The following is a 22,119-nucleotide window of genomic DNA, read 5'->3' as shown; positions in this document are numbered from 1 at the left end:
CAGGACCCAGCCTCACTCACCAGTGGGCCAATACCTACTCTGGGACACCCCAGACTCCACAGCTAGCCATGTCAGGAACTGGGCCCACTCACCAGCAGGCCGACAGCAGCTTTGGGACACCACAACTATACAGAAAGCTGTGTCAGGAACCACCTCTGCCTACCAGCAGGCAGACACTAGATCAAGGAACCCCAGCTGGCAGCCAGCCACCTGGAGACCCAGCTCCACCCACCAATGGGCCAGGACTAGCCTCGGGACCCCCCAGGACTCCATAGCCAGTCAACTCATGACCTGGCCCCATCTACCTGTGGGCGGCCCACACCAGTAACCAGAACTCCTCTGGCCATACCAGGACCTGGCCCTGCCCACCAACAGCTGGCACCCTTTGTATAAGGCAGGGCATGGCGACCAACTGGAATGGGGGCCAGCCACAACCACCAGCACACCCACAGTGGTCAGCCCACCACAACAGAAGGACCCACACAACCCACATAGAGGGCACCACTAAAGCATATAGCTCTGGTGACCGGACAGGAGTGTGCTACTGGGTCCCATAGGATGTCTCCTAAAAAGGCCACTTCTCCAAGATGGGGAAATGGAATGAACCTACCAAATACATAGAAATAAAAACAGCATATTAGGCAAAATGAGGCAAGAGAGAAATATGTTCCAAACGAAGGAACATGATAAAACCCCAGAAGAACTAAGTAAAGTGGAGATAAGCAATCTACCCAATAGAGTTCAAGGTAATGATCATAAAGATGCTTAAAGAACTCAGGAGAAGAATGGACAGACACAGTGAGAAGTTAGAAGTTTTTAACAAAGAGTTAGAATATACAAAGATAACCAAACAAAGATGAAGAATACAATAACTGAAATGAAAAATACACTAGAAAGAATCAACAGTAAATTAGATGATACAGAGGAACAGATCAGTGAGCTGGAAGACAGAGTAGTGGAAATCAATGAAGCTGAACAGAAAAAAAGAATAAAAAGAAACGAGGACCGTTTAAGAGACCTCTGGGAGTCTCTTATGTCAAGTGCACTAATGTTCTCATTATAGGGGTCTCAGAAGGAAAAGAAAGAGAGAAAGGGGCAGAGAACATATTTCAAGACATACTAGCTTAAAACTTCTCTAAACCTGGGAAAGGAAACAGACATCCAGGAAGTCCAGGATGCACAGAGAGTCCAAAACAGGATCAACCCAAAGAGGACCACACCAAGACACACTGCTATTAAATTGGCAAAAATTAAAGATAAAGAGAGTATATTAAAATCAGCAAGGGAAAAGCAAGAAGTTATGTATAAGAGAATTCCATAAGGCTATCAGCTGACTTTTCAGCAGAAACTCTGAAGGCCAGAGGGAATGGCATGATATATTTAGTGATGAAAGGCAAAAACCTACAACCAAGAATACTCTACCCAGCAAGTCTTTTGTTCAGATTTGAAGGAGTGATAAAAAGTTTGACAGACAACCAAAAGCTAAAAGAGTTCAGTACCACAAAACTAGCTTTGTAAGAAATGTTAAACACAACCAATAACTTGGCGTGGATGTGGAAAAAAGGGAACCCTCGTGCACTGTCGGTGGGAATGTAAACTGGTGCAGCTGCTATGGAAAACAGTGTGGAGATTCCTCAAAAAATTAAAACTAGACCTAACATATGATCCAGCAATTCAACCTCTGGGTATTTATCCAAAGAAAACATGATAAATATAACTAACATCGATGTATGTTGTATATTAAAGGTGTTAAGAAAGTAAATCCTAAGAGTTCTCGTTCCAAGGGAAAAAAATATTTTTTTCTAATTCTTTAATGTTGTATATATATGAGATGATGGCTGTTCACTAAACTTACTGTGGTAATCATTTTACGATGTATGTAAGTCAAATCATTGTGCTGTACACCTTAAACTTATACAGTGCTGTATGTCAATTATATCTCAAGAAAAAAAACAGAGTAGATGCCTAAAAATTTAAAACATTAATATTTTAAATGAAGTGACTACTAATATTTTAAAAATTATCAACATTTAGAAAATGCACTTTGTCAGAAACACCTTCACCTTCAGTATAGTTGAATATTTTTGTTTCACTTGCACATTTACTTTTGCTTTTGCATACTGAAATAAGTACAATGTTCTTTATTCTGCTAATCTATGCTAAGCACAATTTGCCAAGCTGCTTTCAAGTATTTAATCAATTTCCTATGCAATACTCTGGTCTAATTTCTTAGGAAAAAGCACCAAGAGATGGGCAATGGAATCTTTTTCTATCAAAATATCACTAACTCTCAGGGGAAAAAGTACTAAAATTCAATGAAGGATTAAAAAAACCCTTTATAATAATTAAAATTTATTTTAAATCTAGGAACATAAAGCACTATCCAGTACAGCAAAATTAAAATGCAGTCCACTTAAATAAAAAAGCAAATTCCAGCTATATGTGTCTACAAGAGTTACACAGATAGCACAGGGGAAAAAAAAGACAGATAGTTTGAAAGTAAAAGAATGGAAAAGATAAACCATGCAAATCGTAAGCACAAGAGCAGCTTATAGTAATATACGATGAAATAAATTTCAAAACAAGAAATAATACCACAGATAAGAGGAATATTTCATGATGACCAAAGGGAATCATTAGGAAGGTGTACCAATCACAAATGTGCATGGATCTAATAACAACAAAGCTTCAAACTATGTGAAGCAAAAAATTACAGATCTAAAAGTAGAAATACATCCAGAATTACAGTTGGGGACTTTAATGCCCCTTCCTTAGGAACTGACAGAATTAGACCAAAACATAAAAATCAGTAAAGGCTTAAGAAGATTTTAGCAATACTATCAACTACCTTGACTTAATTGTCATTTTAGAACACTACATCTAACAGCTACAGAATTCAGATTCTTTTTAGGTGCCCATTCTTCAAGATATGCTGCTGGGCATAATTCTCAATAAATTTCTAAAGATTTAAATCTAACAGTATTTTCCCTGTCCATGACAAAATTAATTAGAATTCAGTAGCAATAAGATATTTAGAAAAACTCCAAATATTCGGAAACTAAACAACACAGCTTTATTCATAATATCCCATATCTGGAAAGAACACAATGTTCATCAACTGGAGACTGAGAAAACAAATTGTGGTATACTTATACAACTGAGTATTACTTACTGATTAGAAAAGAATAAACTATATGTATACATTCAACAAACATGGATGAAAACTACAAAAATATTTTGTTGAGGGGAAGAAGCTGGACATAAAGGAGTACATATCATTATGATTTTATAAATAAGAAGTTTAAGTACTGGAAAAACCAAGCTAGTGTGACAGAAATCAAAATAGTAGCTGAGAATGGAGACTGGCTTGTAGGTGGCATTAAAGAACTTTCTGGGCTGATGGAAATGTTCTATATTTTGTTTGCAGTGGTGGTTTCATCGGTGTACACATATGAAAATGCACTGAGCTATATATACATTTAAGATCTATGCATTTCACAGCAGCTAAATTTTACCCAATTTAAAAAACCATTTAAGGTACAGGCAACTAAAAAAAAAAAAAAAAAAGGAAATAATTAAATAAAACAATAAAATAAGGAGTCAATTTCAGATCTGAGGAGTTCCTTAAATATGTGCTGTAACATCAACATAGAAGAAGCAATTCCCTGAGCACAACAAAAGAAAACGTACATACATTTAATAATTATATACTAGTAAAATTAAGATCACTATAATAACACTCAAAATAAAAATTATATGATTAAATTTGTAATGGTTTCATAGCTAAATGTTAATTTTTTTGTTACTATTTATTTCTCATTTTAGAGTCAGCAATAAAAAGACAAATTCAAATAAACTGAACACATCCAAACCATCTAATTTAATTCAATTTCAAACAAGATAATGGACCTTTTAAATTATACTGGGTAAGGGCTTCCCTGGTGGCACAGTGGTTAAGAATCCGCCTGCCAGTGCAGGGGACATGGGTTCGAGCCCTGGTCCGGGAAGATCCCACACACCTCGGAGCAACTAAGCCCACGCGCCACAACTACTGAGCCTGTGCTCTAGAGCCCGCGAACCACAACTACTGAGCCCACATGCCACAACTACTAAGCCCACGTGCCACAACTACTAAAGCCCATGCGCCTAGAGCCCGTGCTCCGCAACGAGAAGCCACCGCAATGAGAAGCCTGCGCACCGCAATGAAGAGTAGCCCCCGCTCACTGCAACTAGAGAAAGCCCACACGCAGCAACAAAGACCCAATGCAGCAAAAAATAAATAAATAGATTTATTAAAAAAAAAATTATACTGGGTAAAAAGAGGTCTTTTCTTTTTGGTTAACAATAACAGAAGTAAAATGAAACTTCTGGGGCCAAAGACAGCAGTCTGGTATAGTGGTTATATCAACCCTTTTCTAAAAAATTGAGATGCCTGGGTCCCACCCTCAGAGTTTCCAATTCTCCACACCTAGGCTGGAGTTGGGCAGCACTGTCTTTAAAGAGCTCCATGGGTGATCCTAATACAAGCCCAGAACTGAAAACTACTATCTGTGTTCAGCTAAGTGTACTGGCTATCAGAGCATAGACCTCAGAGACAGACAGACTGCCTGGCCTGTCTTTGCCATTTAGTAGCTCTGCAAACCTAAGCAAATGATTTAACTTTTCTGTGCCTCAGTAAGCTCATCTGTAATATCTAGATAATCTACGTCTACGTCATGGTTTGTTTTTTTTTTTTTTAAGGCTGCGCCGCGCAGCATGTGGGATCTCAGTTCCCTGATGAGGGACTGAACCTGTGCCCCCTGCATTGGAAGTGCGGAGTGTTCACCACTGGACGGCCAGGTAAGTCCCTCTACTTCATAGTTTTGATGTGAGGAATAAAATGAGTTTTAAGTACTTAGAATAGTGCTTGGCACATAGTAAATGATAATAAATGTTCGCTATCATTATTTTCTATCAAGAAACACCTATCTTATAATGAACGGGGCACACAATTGACTAAACGTTGGCAATTATTTGAGCAACCTTGCTAAAAAATTCTTTAAATGCAGTTTTAAAATTGAGACTAGAAAATGTTATTTCTAATCTTAAGAAACTCTTAAGAAACTGGTTGAGTTCTATTGTAGATAATATATATACATTTTTAAGGAGAAATTTGAGTAGTTATGTACTAGGAAATAAAAATGATACTATTGGGAGAATGTAATTAAATGTTAAAAGTGAGACTAAAACACAAGAAACAAGCACGTTATGTAATTTGTACTCAGCATATGTTTGTTGGATAAAGAAGTGTTAGCTGGATGAGAATGTATAAAAGCCTTTATTTCACTGTGAACTAGATGAATGAAAAATGCCTCTTTTGGTTACTGACCAGGCCACATTCATAATTTTTTACGTTATTTTCTCCCATTTCCGCTTAGAATCTGAAGTTCTGGATTATAAAACACAAAATTTTCAATACAGTTACCTTCAATAAGTACTATAAATAAGTATTTTTAGCTCTTGGACATTCAAACTCAAGATTTTGCTCCTACAGTGGAAAATGAGTTCAAGATGAAGGTTACCATTTGTAATTAATTATAATGTGCAAATTTTCACATATGGTACTAATCTTTTGATTTATTCAAGAAGTCAATTTAATTAGTTCCTTGGGAAATATAAAAAGTTATGTCCGAAGGAATATTAAGTAAATGTTAAGTAAAAACAGCTGTTATCTTCAACTTTATATCATTAAGGGATTTAGTAACTTGAACAAAAAATATTAATTCTGATTTATCAGTAATCAATTCAAATGTTTCTGTGTCTCAAGATTACATGTAATTATAAAGTTTATTTACCATTTTTCAATAATATCCCAATTATGGTATTGTTCTAAGTTATTTTAAGTAGAAATATGTTCATAGCTACTACAAATGAATGTTCAAGTTCACATCAATTGACTGAGATCCCAGTGGGAGGACACAGTGGTTTCTAATCCACTAGAGGAAAGGAGAAGAAAGCAAGGGGGAAAAAAAAAAATCCAGAAAGGAAAAATTTAAAAATGTAGGTACCCTCTATTGCAAAGTCTATCCTAAGCTCTCGGTAGAAAACCCTGATCCAATGTCTTATTCAAAACTGTTTGAACCTTCCATGATCTGACCTGCCTACCCCATCTTTCTTTATCACACTCCCCCATAATCCATTCCTGTCATAAAGGGCATCTTTCAGTTCCTCAATAATGCTGTTTTCCTTCTAGCTTCTGGGCATTCTTACATGCCGTTCCTTCTACACAGAAAATTCCCTACACCATTTTGATTAATTTCTATTCAGGGAAGCATTTCCTGTCCCATAGATATGATTAAGCCCAACTGCTAAGTGTTTTCATAACTCTTCTGTGTTCCTTTTATTTAAAAACTCTTCATATTCTATGATTACTATTTGTTTAATAGTGTCTTCCTCACTAGACGGCACTTTTATGAGTAGTAAAAGTATGTTTTATTTATCATTTATCACTGTATCTGAAATGACTAGCTAGAGTACATAAGGCCTTGTACACAGAATGTCCTCAGTAAATAGTTCCTAATTGAAAGAAACAAGGAAGGGAAAGAGAAGAGAAGAGAAGGGAAGGGAAGGGAAGGAAGCAAGGGAGGAAAGAAAATAGGGAAGGAAGGGGATGGGAAAAAAACAGGAAACAAGAAGAGAAAAAAAGGGAAGAAAAGGAAGAATGGATGGAAAGACTGATTATCTGTAGAATAGGAGTCTACTCTCATATCCCTTAACACTCCTTGTAGAATTTAAGACCATGGAAAGAATTCTAAGATAAAGACCAGAAGAGAAATGGTAGTTAGTGTGATTCTTGTGTTATACCATTTTTACTCTACCTTTTCACTAATCATGATTTTGATTCCCAGACCCCTGGCTCTGGAAGATTCTAATAGAGCTTTCTGTGACATACAGTAAGCTCTCTGATCCCAAGATACCTATATTTTCTTCACAGGTTTCTATTTCTGGCCTCCAAATTAAATTTAACCTTGAATAAGCAAATGAAAAATAATATCAATCACAATAGAGAAATTTCCTTTTCACAGATTAAAAACTCTGATTAACATCATGATCAATTATTTACTATGTGCTAGTCATTTACCTTGTATCACAACACACAATATATCTTATTTAATCTTCACAACAATCCGGGAGATACTGTCCACACATTTTTACAAAAAGCTATCAAAGAGAGGAAGTGAGGTTAGAACGCAGGTGTAGCTTCAGAGGCCTGCTCTTGACCAACAATGCCTCTTTTGTATACCTTATGGCAATAGAGAAAATTCTGAATTCCAGAATACTGCCTGATGATTAACAAATTTTTAGATGAGACCTATTAACCATAACCCTTGTACCTTAACACCTTGGGGCCTGCAAGGAGAAACAATGCCGACATTCCTTGAAAGGGAACTGGAGTAGTACCTGCTATTGTGAGGCTGCAAGGGAACAGCTACCTTGAGCTGTTCCAATGTCCATACTTCCATGAGAACTAGGAACATCTATGCTTTTTTCTTCTTTTCTCAGACAGCTCTCAATTCATCACCTCCCTGGTCAATGCAATTCAACTTTTGAGGGCTTGCTGTATTAAAACTCAAGTGCTCTCATCTTTAAACCGAATGTGTCATTTATGTAAAATAAAAGATAATTAACAATGTGTGAACCTTATTTGCATCCTAATTCAAATAAACTTTTAAAAAATTTGACATTTATGAAATAATTAGAAATTTGAACAATGAAGATTAAGGAATTCATGTTTTAGAAAGTGATAACAATTTGTATTATGGCTCTGTTTAAAATAAGAGTATCTTTATCTTTTACAGATATATATTAAAGAACAAAACACAACCACCATCCCCACTTAAAAAAAAAGATAGAAGTTAACTTGCAGAGGTTTTGCCTATTGGTGTGTTAATAGTGGTCTTTATTACTTTAAATTAACAGTGTCTTTATAAGATTGAAAAGCTAATGAAAAAATTAAAAAACAATTGGTCAAGTATCCATGTAGTTTATCACCAAATATAAACTCTGGATGACAGGTTACATTTAAAATTTTTTCCAGATGTTTGACATAGTATTGCGATGCCTTAGGTCAGGGGTCCCCAAACCCCGGGACACGGACTGGTATCAGTCCACGGCCTGTTAGTAACTGGGCCGCAGAGCAGGAGGTGAGTGGCAGGCAAGCGAGCGAAGCTTCATCTGCCGCTCCCCATCGCTCGCATTACCACCTGAACCATCCCCACCGGCCCCCACCAGTGGAAAAATTGTCTGCCACGAAACCAGTCCCTGGTGCCAAAAAGGTTGGGGACCACTGCCTCAGGTAATAATATGTGACTGGAAGTATAATAGCACTCTTTCATTTTCTTGTGAGCTAAATCACTCAAAACATAATATTTTGTGTTTACAGCAAGTACCCTAAGTCAATTAGAAACACCCCTCATATTTTTTTGGAATATTTATTCAGATCATCTGATCTAAAAATGGCAAATAATATGTAGTTATTTTAATCAAAGAGATCAAACCACCTATTTACCTAGCCCCCAAAACCCACCATAGTTTATAAGTTGTCAATAAATAAAAGATTTTATAAGAAAGCCTTGAGTTATACTGAATAGGAACAGTATTAACATCACTAAATTAAATCTGCAACAATTTTACAATTTTTGTATTGTGTTACATATTTTAGAGACCAATTTAAAAAGGGAATAGTCAAGATCTTAAAAACACCACTGTTCTAATGCAAAAGGTTAAAAAAGAAAAAGTCCTGTCATAAGAAGATTAACGTAAACATAAAAAAGAAATAGAAGAAAATGGCAGTTTTTAGTTAAGAATGGAAAACCTTTAACTACAAACTTAAATCAGAAAGTAGTTAAGGCTTGTACCAAAATAAAAAACAAACAAACAAACCCCATAAAAACCTCTAAATTAACAAAAAAGTGATGCCAAAAAAGGTACTTTAGTCAAGCCAAAAGCCGTTTTCCATTCTGCTTTTCCATAAATAAGAAGTTAAAAAAAATTTTTTTTAACCCAGTGAGTCATATAGAATGGAAATATCTGAGCATTCAGGTCCCATGAAAGCTCTGGAAACTTACTTCAGTTTTTCCTCTTCACTCAATGTCTTCCACAGTTCTTCAATTTGTACTGTTGCATCTTCCAAACTGGTCTTGGAATTGTCTGTGAGAAACTGAGCACGATGATCTTGAACAAAAAGGGCGCTTGCTGACATGGGTTTCTTGATTACTCGATTGCTAATTAAATCATAAGCTGTAATCTGTCCAGATTTGTTATCTACCACATTTGATTTTTTGTTATAGGAACTTTCACTGCAATTCTTTTGTTCAGGACTTGGGTTATTATTATTATTACTTACTTTACATGCTAGACTTTCGTAAGGCACTAAAATTTTCACAGGTTCAATGTTTTCTCCTCTTGAATCTTTAAGTGCATTTCCCTTGCTCCAGTCATCTACACAAATTTCCAAAGACTTCTCAGGAACTGCTTCTTCCTCATTTTCCCCACTCTCATCTATATGGCCTTTACTGCCATTTTCTGATTGGGCTTGCTTAACAGAACCTACAAAACAAATTTCACTATATTCCTTTTGGGTGTCCTCACATGATAAATTATTCATTGGGATCTCCTGAAATGTATTTCCACTGTTCTTATCAATGCTAGAATTTTCACTATTAAAATGATCATCATAATGGTCACCAGTATGCATCTGATGATTCAAACAATAATTGGTGTTTTTCCCAGATTTATCATCATGCACATCATTCTGGAAAGGAATGGCTGAAGTATCAACATTTGGATAATTATTTCCAGATGTTTCCATCGTAGTAAAAAGCACATCTGTTTCTGTTGTTTTACTAACAACCATGTCATCTGGGGAAACATCTGTTTTATTACTTTCATAAGAATTTGTACTAGGTAGTGATCCATAATAAGTTGTCATCAGATTTTCAAGAGCAATCAACACAGATTCCTAAAAATACAAATGAACAAATGTTAGAGGAAATTATGAAAATAATATTAAAAAATCTACAGAAACAAGCAAATCTTTTTCATATGAAAATGGTTAGGACTGCATAAGTTTATAAATAGCATAAATACAAAAAAAAATCTGAAAAAGATTACCTTATTCTGTAATAATACTTGACTTTTATCTGGTGTTAAATTCACATCTACATCAGCTGTAGGAACATCAATTTTCAGAAAGAAAATGGGATACAAACGAGTAGATTCCTTTAGGCATTTCAGATTGTAATAATGTCGGATTAGCTAGAAATATATGTAATGAGTGAAAGACAAAAAAGAAAGACATAAAAAAAGATAGTATAGCCATCTTTAAAATACCACCAAAAGAAGCATATTTAACTGAGAAACTGAGTGGATGTAACTGCTTATTAGGAAAAGTAGTATCTAAATAGTAATGCTCATTTAGAGGCTTTGAACTTACATAAAGCACAAGCATTCATTAAGAAGTACAAATATCCAATGCAACGGGCTTCATGGTTAAAAGATCATAGTGTCATGGATGTTTTGAAAGTCCTGGGTTCAAATCCAAATTGTGTTACTTCCTCGTTATGTGGTCTAAGATAGTCACAAACATTTCAGTCTCTTCACTATAAATAAGGATAATAATTCACCACAGAACTGTTGTGAAGAGTCATATGTAAGGTACCTAGCACAATGCTTAATAAATGATATTGTATCTATTTTTCCTTTTCCTTATTTTGGAACAAATTCTTAGAAGTAGTCCTTATAAGAAGCTGACAAGTGACAGAGTTTTTATTTCTGATCCAAGTGATACTTTTTCTTAAAAAGATTACCTTTAATATATCTTTTTGGTGTACTGGTCGACTGTTTATAAAGATGAAACTCCTTTCTGGGGTTGAAAGACTTGTGAAAGAGTGGTCTGCATCATGCTTTGGAAGAAATCCACTTAGATAAATCTATAATTGTAATAAATAATTACAGAATTGATATGCAATGTCAATGATAAATGTGATTCCACGGGTCTGGCTATATACAATACATTAAGAGGTATAAAAAAATTGAGACTTCCCTGGTGGCTCAGTGGTTAAGAATCCACCTGCCAATGCAGGGGACACGGGTTTGAGCCCTGGTCTAGGAAGATCCCACATGCCGCACAGCAACTAAGCCCGTGCGCCACAACTACTGAGCCTGCGTGTCACAACTACTGAAGCCTGAACGCCTAGAGCCAGTGCTCCGCAACAAGAGAAACCACCGCAGTGAGAAGCCCACGCACCGCAATGAAGAGTAGCCCCCACTCGCCGCAACTAGAGAAAGCCCGCACACAGCAACGAAGACCCAACGCAGCCAAAAATTAAAAAATTTAAAAAAATAATAAGTAAAATAAATTAAAAAGCCTAAATAACACTGTATATTTTTTTTAAAAAGGTATAAAAAAATTAACAAACAAATGGATTTTCATCTTAAGGTCTAAAGAGCCATATATTTCCTGATAACCATGTCATGAGCATTAACCTTAAATAAATTACTGAAGCGTGTTAAATTGGTGTTCTCAGCCTCTGACTCTCCCTTTTTGCAATTCTATTTTAAGGAAAAACTGGCATTCATGAGAGTTTCACCAACAGGCATATATCTTATTGTCATAGGACATACAGCATAAATACTGCTCTCTGCTCAACCTGATCTTCTTTCTGTCTTCTAAAAATTTCTTTCCTCATACTGTGACTTTCCTCTGGCTCTTTATCCTTTTCTTTTCAGCCACCGTTTTCTGTAAAGAAGTGGCTGTTTCTATCTTTATTCTGAGTATGCCATGAAGTCAATCTGACTGGGTTTTCATTACTGAGGGAAAAAAAAAAATCTTTTACTCTTTGATACATTGCAGCGTTGTACTTTATCTTCATTTTTGTTTAGAGAACTATTTTACAAATGTTTGAAGAGGGAGAAAATAAAGAAGAATCCTAGAAAAAATACCAGCGAGAAGATTGACTGATTTAGGGAACAGAAGGCAAGGAAAATGCTCCTACTTTTACTTTTAAAGATAATACAGAGAATTGTTAGGAATACTGGATAGAGCCAGACTGACATGATTTAAATCCCAGCTCTACTACTAGTGTGATCTTGGTCAAATTATTCAAAATACAGGCCTATAATAATCTCTTATCTGAAACAACTGGCATCAGCTGTTTTATTAACCTGTTAAGAAACAGTAATAATGGGAAAATTTCAGCTTAGGTTTAGAAAAGCAAGAGTGTCAGTGGGGGTACTATTTTTAGTTAAGCAGAAACCATGAGTCTCCTTACCAATGTATCCTGCAGGCTGCCACCTATGTCTATGGCTATCCCTGCCCTTGGAAATAAGTGTTTAAGGAGATGCAGTACCAATTTTAGAACACTAAGCGCATTACCGTCACAGTGCCAAACTGTGCCAATTAAAAAAAGTTAATTAAAAAAAAAAAAAGTTAATAAATAAACCTAGATAATCCATTATAAAATGAAAATACTTAATTAACTGTAAAACTTCACAAGACTTATAAATGGTTGTATAATTTACCAAGTAACATGAGACCCTTCTTAAAGCACCTGCTGAGCATCAGGGAGAGCCTGTTTAGCCCCTGAAAGACTTATTGGGCTTGTTGATGGGAAAAAAATACCCAGAATAGGGAAGAATGAAGATGAAAATGAAGAAAAAATTGGTAATATTGCTAGTGTTTTCCTTCCACACCATCTTGGCTGGCCACTGAATAACTACTATTACTTCTGAATACTGAGCTTTAAAAATGGCTTAAGACAACCTTAAGAACTAACAAACTGTAAGTTATATGAAATAGTAAAATCAAATGGCAAAGTCTTAGAAAATGCTATAAAAAGTGAAAATCCATCTAGTTCGAGTGAAGAAAAATGTCTGTAAGAGACCAAATCAGTGCAACAAAATAAAAAATTAGATAGACCTTATAAGAATCTATACCCAACTATTAACTAAATAGCAAAACAAAAATCAAAGGCAAAATATGAACAAATAATTCTCCCCTGATTGTCCTTCAGCTATGGACCCCTCTCTCCTTCCCTTCATCTCCAATATTCTATAACCTGGCTTCTACCTCAGTGACCAACTCCAATGGACACTTAGTTCTACCCTTACCTGACTCTCTACAGACCCTGATACCAATGACAACTCTCTACTTTGAGAAGCATGACACTGCTTCAGCCTTCTCTTTTGGTCTTTCTGTTTCCTCTCTGACACTTCCTCTTTAGTCTGGTTTGCTGGTTTCTCTCTCTTTGCTTACAGCCTACAATGATGATGGTCCCCCTGAGTTCCATCATCAGACCCTTTTTTCTTGCTCTCTACTCTCCCTGAGTAATTTCATTCCCACCCATACACATACACCAGTGACGCTAAGATACAGATGTAGAACCTTTATTTCTTTCATCCCCAAATGCTTACTATCTTTAACTAGCTGTCATACAAATCTTCTCAATCTCACCACATTCAAAACTTGATAAAATATTTAAGCTCACTTCTACCCTGCTGTCCAACTAGCTCCTCCTGTATTCCTTTACCATGATAAACAGCCCTGCCCCCTACCCAGTTTGTCAAACCCATCTCTTCTTCTCTGCCCCGATTCTGTTGAAGTAACCTTGACGTTCTCCTCTTTCGGTAAACCTCTAGAACCCTATGGGAGTTATGTTTCTAAAGTAAAAATTTAAGTACTTCTGATCAGGACAGTGGAATAAATTCACACTTATTAATAATTCCCTTCTCTCCATCCCAACTGCAAATACATAGCAGTGATAGATAAAATAAATTTTTACAAAAATTTTTAAAGACCTAACCATTTAAAAATAAGACAAACATAAAGATGTTATGAATGCTAAACATAACAGGGAGTGATGGCTGAAATCAAAAGCCCTTATGTGCTCTATGATCAGACACCAGCTGTATCAGAAAAAAAAAAATTGTAATGATGTGTGATTATGGATGTAACTAGACTTACTGTGCTGACCACTTCACAATGTATACATATAACAAATCATAACATTGTACACTTGAAACTAATATGTCAACTGTATATCAATTAAAAAAAAAAAAAGAAAAAAAAGAAACCAGCTGGTCGATTGGAAATTCAATTCTGGTATGGAAATCACATATAGTTAGGGGATTTAAATCAGTCTTTCCCTTTGAAATGGGCAAATTTCTCCTCCCACCCCCACAAATGTTTAAAAAATACTGTGACCACTGTTTGGAGCTGCTTGCAAGGATCACCAGAAAGAACAGAGACAACTCCAAAACCAAAAATAAGGTTAAGCCAAGTCAGCTAGGAAAAAGGGTCTGCAAAATCTTGGCAGGACAAAAGGCATGAACTACTAATATTAATACCTAGTTTTGAATTGGAGCTGGGAGGGCAGTGGTATCTGCCAAACTATGGGAAGGGAGGGGAAAGTGGGAGGGAAAAACAAAACAATAAATCTGCATTCAAAGTGATTTTGTAAATTAAAATATTAAAGCATATAAAATAGCAGAGAATGAGAGAATATTCTCTCAGGAATAAAAATGATAGAGCAATATGAAAATGACTGAAATTAGTATGTGTACCATGCTTTTAAAAGAGTAAATAAAAAACCATTATTATTAAAAAAAAACCCAGAAGATAAAGAAATCAAAACCGGTACCTATAAATCAAGTTTAGAAGAAAGAACAGAAAAGTAGATATTGTTTTGGGAATAAAAATCAGGCAGCACTGAGGAATTCACCCAGAACTTAGCATGGATTGATGCAGAGCTATCAAAGAGAAGATAGATGTCAAAACAAACAAACAAAAAAACCAACTTGAGGAATTCCATCAAACCAACAAAGCCACACTGGGAAACTCCATAAGAAATGCCACCACAGCAGTGGTGCAGCTGGGATCACCATCCATAATTAGGAGATTCTTCCCATATGGAGTTGCTATAGATAAGAAAGGGACCCTCAACATTATAGAAACAGATATTATGAAGATTTTCTGCACCCAAGGTTCCCAATGACTTATGCATCTGCCACCCCAGTCTAGTGAAGGGCCTTGGTGGCTAAGTTTCACAACTTGAATGTATGCAAGGAGGACAAAAGTGAGGTGAGAGGGGCAACCATTAGCAGTTGCTAAACAACTTAAGATTGATTTTGGCTAGGAATGAGAATGGGTCAAGGAAACTCTGAAAGCCCAGAAAGCATGGAATGGTTATGGGTAGCTGGTGGCAACATAAATACAATACCCATTCAGACACACAGTGCATGAACAAAAGAGAGATTTGGTTAGATGATCATTCTCACTAGGGAGACGCTCAAAAGTCTGTCCTTCTGACAACCCACTGAAGTGGTACTACTCAGCAACACATGGTTTCCAAGTTCCCTCATTTCCCCCATGCAAGAATAACCACATGAAGGTGCAGCAAAGTTTTGGTTATCTGTCAAAGATTACCAGCAGCCCTTGTACAATTCTATCTCAAGAGAAAATTTAAAAATCAATGGACATGGGGCTCCCTGGTGGTGCAGTGGTTAAGAATCCGCCTGCCAATGCAGGGGACACGGGTTCGAGCCCTGGTCCGGGAAGATCCCACATGTCGCGGAGCAACTAAGCCCGTGCGCCACAACTACTGAGCCTGCGCTCTAGAGCCCGTGAGCCACAACTACTGAGCCCACGTGCCACAACTACTGAAGCCCGCACGCCTAGAGCCCGTGCTCCACAACGAGAAGCCATGGCAATGAGAAGCCCGTGCACTGCAAGGAAGAGTAGCCCCCGCTCGCCGCAAATAGAGAAAACCCGCACGCAGCAACAAAGACCCAACGCAGCCAAATAAAATAAAAATAAAATAATAAAATAAATAAATTTATTAAAAAAAATCAATGGACATGCACAGATCTGGCAACATATCTCAATACAGATCAAAGAAAAGAAATCCCAACTGCAGGACTGACTCATGTTCCAATCACACATGGAATCATAACTAACCAAGGTCTAAATCAGTGCTTTTCCTACTTGAATATGCACTCGGAGACCGTATTAAAATGCAGATTCTCATTCAGTATGTCTGGGATGAGGCCTGAGATTCTTCACCTAACAAGCTTCTAAGTAATGCCAATGCTGCTGGTCTTCAGACCAAACTATGACAGGTAGAATCTCTAAAGCACAACACCACAGATATCATGTCTGGATCTCCTGTCACAAGCTTCCTGGGTTACCAGCATAGGCAACAAAGTTCCAGGAAGCCACAGGGAACCCAGGGGAATTTAGACAGTACCCTTATTATCCCAAGTCAGCCACCATGACCAGTCCAAGGTGGCACTAGTGTCTAAACTATTAAACAACTATTAAGAGAGCTCTGAAAAACAGAACCCATGTCAGATCATGGCCACTAAGGGTGGCCTGAATTGTTCCTCAGGAGAGAGAACTCTTAACACATTAATTGAGCGCAAGCTCCCATCCAAGACTCTAATAAGATGAAAATTAAGAACTCAATACTGCAAAAAAGGATAGGAGGGGAACTAGTAGCAGAAAAGAGATTGCAACAAATTACAAAAAAGAAAAGGAGAACAGAGAAGTCATAGTAATGTATACTCCATATAAGCTTTCAACTTTTAGAATGAATCTTCAAATAAAAGATGATTACATAATTAAAAATCTTCCAACAAACAAAAGATGGTTACATAAGAAAATAGGTTATTAAGCTAGATAACATGAAAGTAGAGCTGACATGACTGAGAGGGAGAAGAGCAGGTAGAAGTAAGATTGGGAGTGTTAATAACCTCATCCAATATTATTGGGACTGAAGAAGACTGTCTGAAGCTGACAGATCAAGAAAATAAAGCTGGAATACATATCTAGGATGGGAAAGGGAAAACAAAGGTAAGAGAGCTCAACTTCTTTTCTTTCATTGTAGAAAGTAAACAGATGAAGATTCTAAATTGAAAATCACTTAAAAAATTAATGTAGCCACGATACTTAAAATTAAACAATAAACAGAAAAGATAAAAACAGGAAGCATGGCTGGGAAGAGAGGTTTAATATGAGCTCTGTGCGTATTTTCTTTTTGTACCTTATACACATACTTCGTTAAAATTTTAAAAGAAAAACTTCTTGCAACCCCAACCCCACAAAAAAGAAATAATTTAACAGTTTCATTGGTAAATTAGATTAAAGAACATTTTTGTTGTATACCTGAGATTCTTCAGAGTGGTACTGAAAGGGTTCCATGTTGCCCATAACAGCAGTCCCCAGAACAGACATGAGAGCCATTTTATGATCTGATACTCTAGTTTTCTGCCAAATAATTGCCTAGGGACAAAATAACACAGACAACTTTTGACACAATTTGGATTTAGTAAACTCAAGTACTTATACAATTTATTGCTATATTTAGCATTCATCCCTAGCTTATATATTCCGCATCATTTATAAGATATGCATGTCTGACAGAACTCCATTTCCAAATTTTAGTAGCCAAATATGCTGCAGTGTAGAATCTATTTTAACTTCCCTTAACCTCAATTTTCTTCTCTCTATAAGATGACTAAGAATAATTATCTCCCCGAGTTGTTGGAAGATGAAAATATATGATGTAGGCAAACACATAGGCCGATGTCTGGCATAAAACAGTTTCATTAAATATTAATTCTCTCCCCTCTTCTAATCCTAAACTTCAGAGTATATACTTCAGAGTATATTTAAATTAAATCGCTACTCCAAGTAAAGTATTACTGTTTTATTGAGGACAGACACCTATAAGATTTCTGTAAATAGTCAAACTGGTATAAAAATTTAGGATAATGCATGCTTTTTAAAATTACCTTTATAATTACCTTTTATACACAGAAAACTTTAAAAAAGCTAACTGAACCTTACAGACATAAAAGCTGAATAATGAGCTTGGATTTTTTTCACTGCAAGCATCTAGTAGGGTAGTTTAAGAGAAGCATAGTCCAGAGAGACGGCACCAAAGTTTGGCTGTGAAGTGTATGATCAGGTACCACATACTGAAATTTTTTCAGTTAATGAGGTCCAATTATAGTCAAATCTCTTGAGAAACCACCAATACAGACACATATCATTCATTCAACAAATATTCACTTAGAACCCCCTAAATCCTAAAGAAAATGTGTAAAGAACTTAGGAGAAAACATCAACATTCAAGAGGCAGACAGAGGAAGAAGAGGAGACTGAAAAGGATTGGCCACAGAGGCAAGAAGAGTCACAGGACAGTATGGTGCATAGAACAAGGAAGTTTTTTTAAGAAGAAAGAAGTAGTTATGTGTGACCAGTGTTGAGGGACCAAGGTAAAAAAAGGGATGTGGCCATAGGATTTAGCAATCAGGAGGATGAGAGCAGTTCTAAGGAAGCAGAGTAAACGAAGCCAAATTTTAGTTACTAGACAGTGACTATAGGGGGAACATATGAAAGAGACAGCTCTTTTATGAAGTTTGGCTGTAAAGTGAAAGCAGACAGCAATAACTGGAGGCAGGTGGATCAAGGGAAGCTCTTGATGACACACTTGAACAAAAAGCAGTGAGGGAAGAATGGGTATACAAACAAGTAGGTTTGAAGAATCAATGGAAGGAAGTTGAGAAAGTTCTCCTTTGTTCTTTCTCTCTCTCTTTTTTTTGTAATGTAGAAAGGTTATTTGTTCCAAGTAAAAAGACACTGATTTAAATATTTGATTGCAGAGAAGGTTTAAAAGAAAGAGACACTCTGGCTAGATCAAAGGATCCTAGCCAAACAAATTCCTTAACATGACCAGGAACCTATGTAGGCAGGAAGAAGTACTAACAATATTATGTATAATAAAATGAAAGGGGAAGTAAATGAATTCATGTTGTTCCCTAACTGGCATGTCAGGGGATAGCAGCGAAGGGCTGTTCTCTTCTGGACAAGATGACAATAGTCACTGACTCTGCTTCTTGATATGTATCATCTGTAAGCCACTTTTGTTTTTAGAATCTCAAAGACCAACCTGCTGGGGAAAACAGATAGTGTAACAACTGCTCAAGAAGACAAATTGCCCAATATTTAGTGTAACAGGAAAACCTTTTACCTATTCCCAGGGTTTTAGTAATACTAATCAAGTAGGAGTTACGATTTATGAAGAACTTACTTACTAGGCACTACTATTCTAGAAACCATTAATTTTCACAACCATTTCAGGCAGGTATTATCTCATTTTCCAGATGCAGAAATTGAGGCTCAGATTGATTTACCCAAAGAAACAGAGATATTAGATCATGGAATCATGATTTATACCCTAACCTTTCTGGCTCCAAATTTTTACTTCGCTAACATCTCTCTCCTCTCTACTCAAGGATAGTAATAAGTTAGAGCCAACTTCAGACCCTAATTGGGAATTCTCAAATAGTGTCTCGGACAAATGCATTTTCATGTATGAGTATGTGATATGTTATGAAATCTCCAGTTGTTTGAGGGTATTAATACATTCTCAAAACAAAATTATTTTAAAAATTCATTTAAAGTTAAATAAATAATTTACCTTTAGAAGAGGGCAAGGAGAAAAATCGGGGTCTCCAAATCAAAGAAACCACACCAGAATAACAGAAATCCAAAAAAGACTGGGAGCTACTCTTATAGCATCCTGAAGTCAGAATATTTTTGAGAGTGCAGCTTGTCAGTACCAACCTTAACCTTATTATGCAGATCCTCATACCTAAGGATTTCTAAATTTCCGATAATTTTTATTTATTAATATTCATATAAATACAGATGTGTAGTAATTAGTCCCAGCAAAATGACAGAACTAGAATTTAGGTACTGTTCTGTCCTAGATGCCAACTTTTCACTGTCTATTGCTTTGAAAGTGATCTGAATTAGAAAAAAGGACCTAAAGTACATGAAATCAAATAGAAAAATAAATTGTAAACAATTAAAAAATTAAGGTATAGGATCAATGTGTATATTTCTAAAAAAAAAAAATTATGTTTTGGTAACTACATTTCCACTTAAAGGACAATACACTATTTAAAACTGGAACTGCTCCAGGAAACATGGGATGTCACATAAGTATTTTTAATCTTTATTTCAGCACATATTATAATATATAAATGCTCTGGCTAAATTAAAATTTTTGGAGAAACTTCTAAATGTATTCAGCAAACATTTTATTGAACATCTACTTTGTACCAGATTCCATGCTAAAAGCTGGGAATACAAAGATAGAAGGACAAGGTCCCAGCTTTCAAGGAGCTAAAAATACAAAAGGAAAGTAAGGTATTAAAATAATTATAATGCATTATGAAAACTGCTAATACAAAACACAGTGGGAACACTGTAGAAGAAACCTAAGTCTACTCCACAGAGCAACTGCATGTGCGGTGAGACTTGAAAGGAGTCTGCCACCCACAAATTATGGGAAGGGCATTCCTGACAGGTAGAAGAGCACATGCAAAGGTATGGAAGCATAGAAAATATGCCTTGCTGGAGATGAAGCTGGACAGATAGACAGGAACAAGATCATGAATGACCTAGCATATCATGCAAAGAAGTTTATAGTTTCTCTTATATGCAACGCAGAATCAATGGACAAATCTAATTGGGAAAATGCCATGATCAGATATGGATGTTAGAAAGAGATCTTTTGACCTTGAGGACTTTCTGCTAAGTGAGATAAGTGAGACAAAGACAAACACTGTATGATATCACTCATATGTAGAATCTAAGGAAAAACTCACAAAACAGAGTAAAATTGGTAGTTACCAGGGCATAAGGGTTGGGGGGATAGGACAGATGTTATTTAAGGGTACAGACTTGCAATGAGTAGTAAATAAATCCTAGAGATGTAATGCACAGTATAGTGAATATAGATAATAATATTGTATTACAATCACCAAACTTGCTGAGAGACTAGAACCTAATTATTCCAACCACTAAAAAGAAAAATTAATGTTATAGAGATGCAATTATTGCTACAATGGCAATCATATTATATTCAATAATACAGTATCAAGTCAACATGTTGTATACCTTAAATTTACACAATGTTTTATGTCAAATATATTTCAATAAAAAAAAAGAAAGAGATCTTTGGCAAGAATGATTTAGTGAGAACTGAAACTAAAGCAATATGGATTAAAAAATGTGACTGTAATAATCCAACTCAGAGATTCTCAACTTTTATTGAGGACACATAAAATGGATGAGGTTCACATTCGCAAAATATTCTCATAGACACTGACGATTGTGTGTTTTTCCTGGCACACTAGCTGTAACACTATTGCTTTCTCTTCCACTCACAAAAATACAATGGAATGCAAGTCAGTTAAAGTGACATTTACAGGATTATTTATCTTATTTTTTTAAAGGTAAAACATTTGCAAACTTTGGTATTTTACTAATATTAACACTGTGGCTGAGAATCACTGGACTGGGTAATAGAACCAAGCACACTGCTAAGAGTAAAAGAAAACAGAGATAGACTAAAGGATATGAAACAGACTTGATGTGATTTGGTGACTCGCTGCATGGGGAGAGGAAGAAAAGGAGAAGAATCAGGAATGTGATTGAATCCCTAGTACCAATAACAGCGTCAAGTACTCAGAAGGGCCCAGTAAACGATTTGTTGAAGGAGTGAGCAAATGAATACATTTTTCTAGAGAAAAGTAACCCTAGTGGAGTTGAAAACTAGCTCTTTATTTTTAAATATTAAGACTGCTGGTTCTCACACCACTACATGGGTTAGAAATTATAGTCTTTGTCTATTCCTTTAGGAAATCCAAAACAACTTTGCTTTTCCTTCTTTTCTTTAAAATAATAGTTTTATCCTGATAGAATTGACACATGATACAATTTAAGTATACAAGTATACAATTCAATGGTTTTTAGTATATCTACGGAGCTGTGCAACTAAATCCCCACAGTCTAATTTTTTAAAATAATTTTATCATTGCAAAAAGAAATCCTGTACCCATTAGCAGTCATTCCCCATGTCCCTGCACCTTCACCTTATGCAATCACTAATCTACTGTCTCTATAAATTTCCCTACTTTGGGTATTTCATATAAATGGAATCATACAATACATAGTCATTTGTGAGTGGCTCCTTCACTTATAGCATAACTTTGTCAAGTTTTATCCAC

The 22,119-nt window shown here is 36.0% G+C and overlaps 1 protein-coding gene across 6 annotated transcripts in view; it reads right to left on the bottom strand.

The window, feature by feature from the left end:
* Window positions 1-22,119, bottom strand: part of PMS1 (PMS1 homolog 1, mismatch repair system component) — a 107,749-nt gene that overhangs the window by 14,934 nt on the left and 70,696 nt on the right. For all 6 annotated transcript variants that reach the window (XM_061203272.1, XM_061203254.1, XM_061203289.1 and 3 more), the window contains 4 exons: window positions 17,201-17,317; window positions 10,848-10,970; window positions 10,153-10,296; window positions 9,108-10,000 (listed from right to left, as the gene is read on the bottom strand). In XM_061203272.1, the coding sequence (XP_061059255.1) occupies window positions 9,108-10,000; window positions 10,153-10,296; window positions 10,848-10,970; window positions 17,201-17,317 (1,277 nt within the window). The remainder of the gene's footprint in view (window positions 1-9,107; window positions 10,001-10,152; window positions 10,297-10,847; window positions 10,971-17,200; window positions 17,318-22,119) is intronic.

The sequence above is a fragment of the Eubalaena glacialis genome, chromosome 1, assembly GCF_028564815.1.
Source record: "Eubalaena glacialis isolate mEubGla1 chromosome 1, mEubGla1.1.hap2.+ XY, whole genome shotgun sequence".
Taxonomy (NCBI): domain Eukaryota; kingdom Metazoa; phylum Chordata; class Mammalia; order Artiodactyla; family Balaenidae; genus Eubalaena; species Eubalaena glacialis.
Note: the sequence above shows the minus strand (reverse complement) of the source record. Positions and strands in the feature narration are given on the sequence as shown.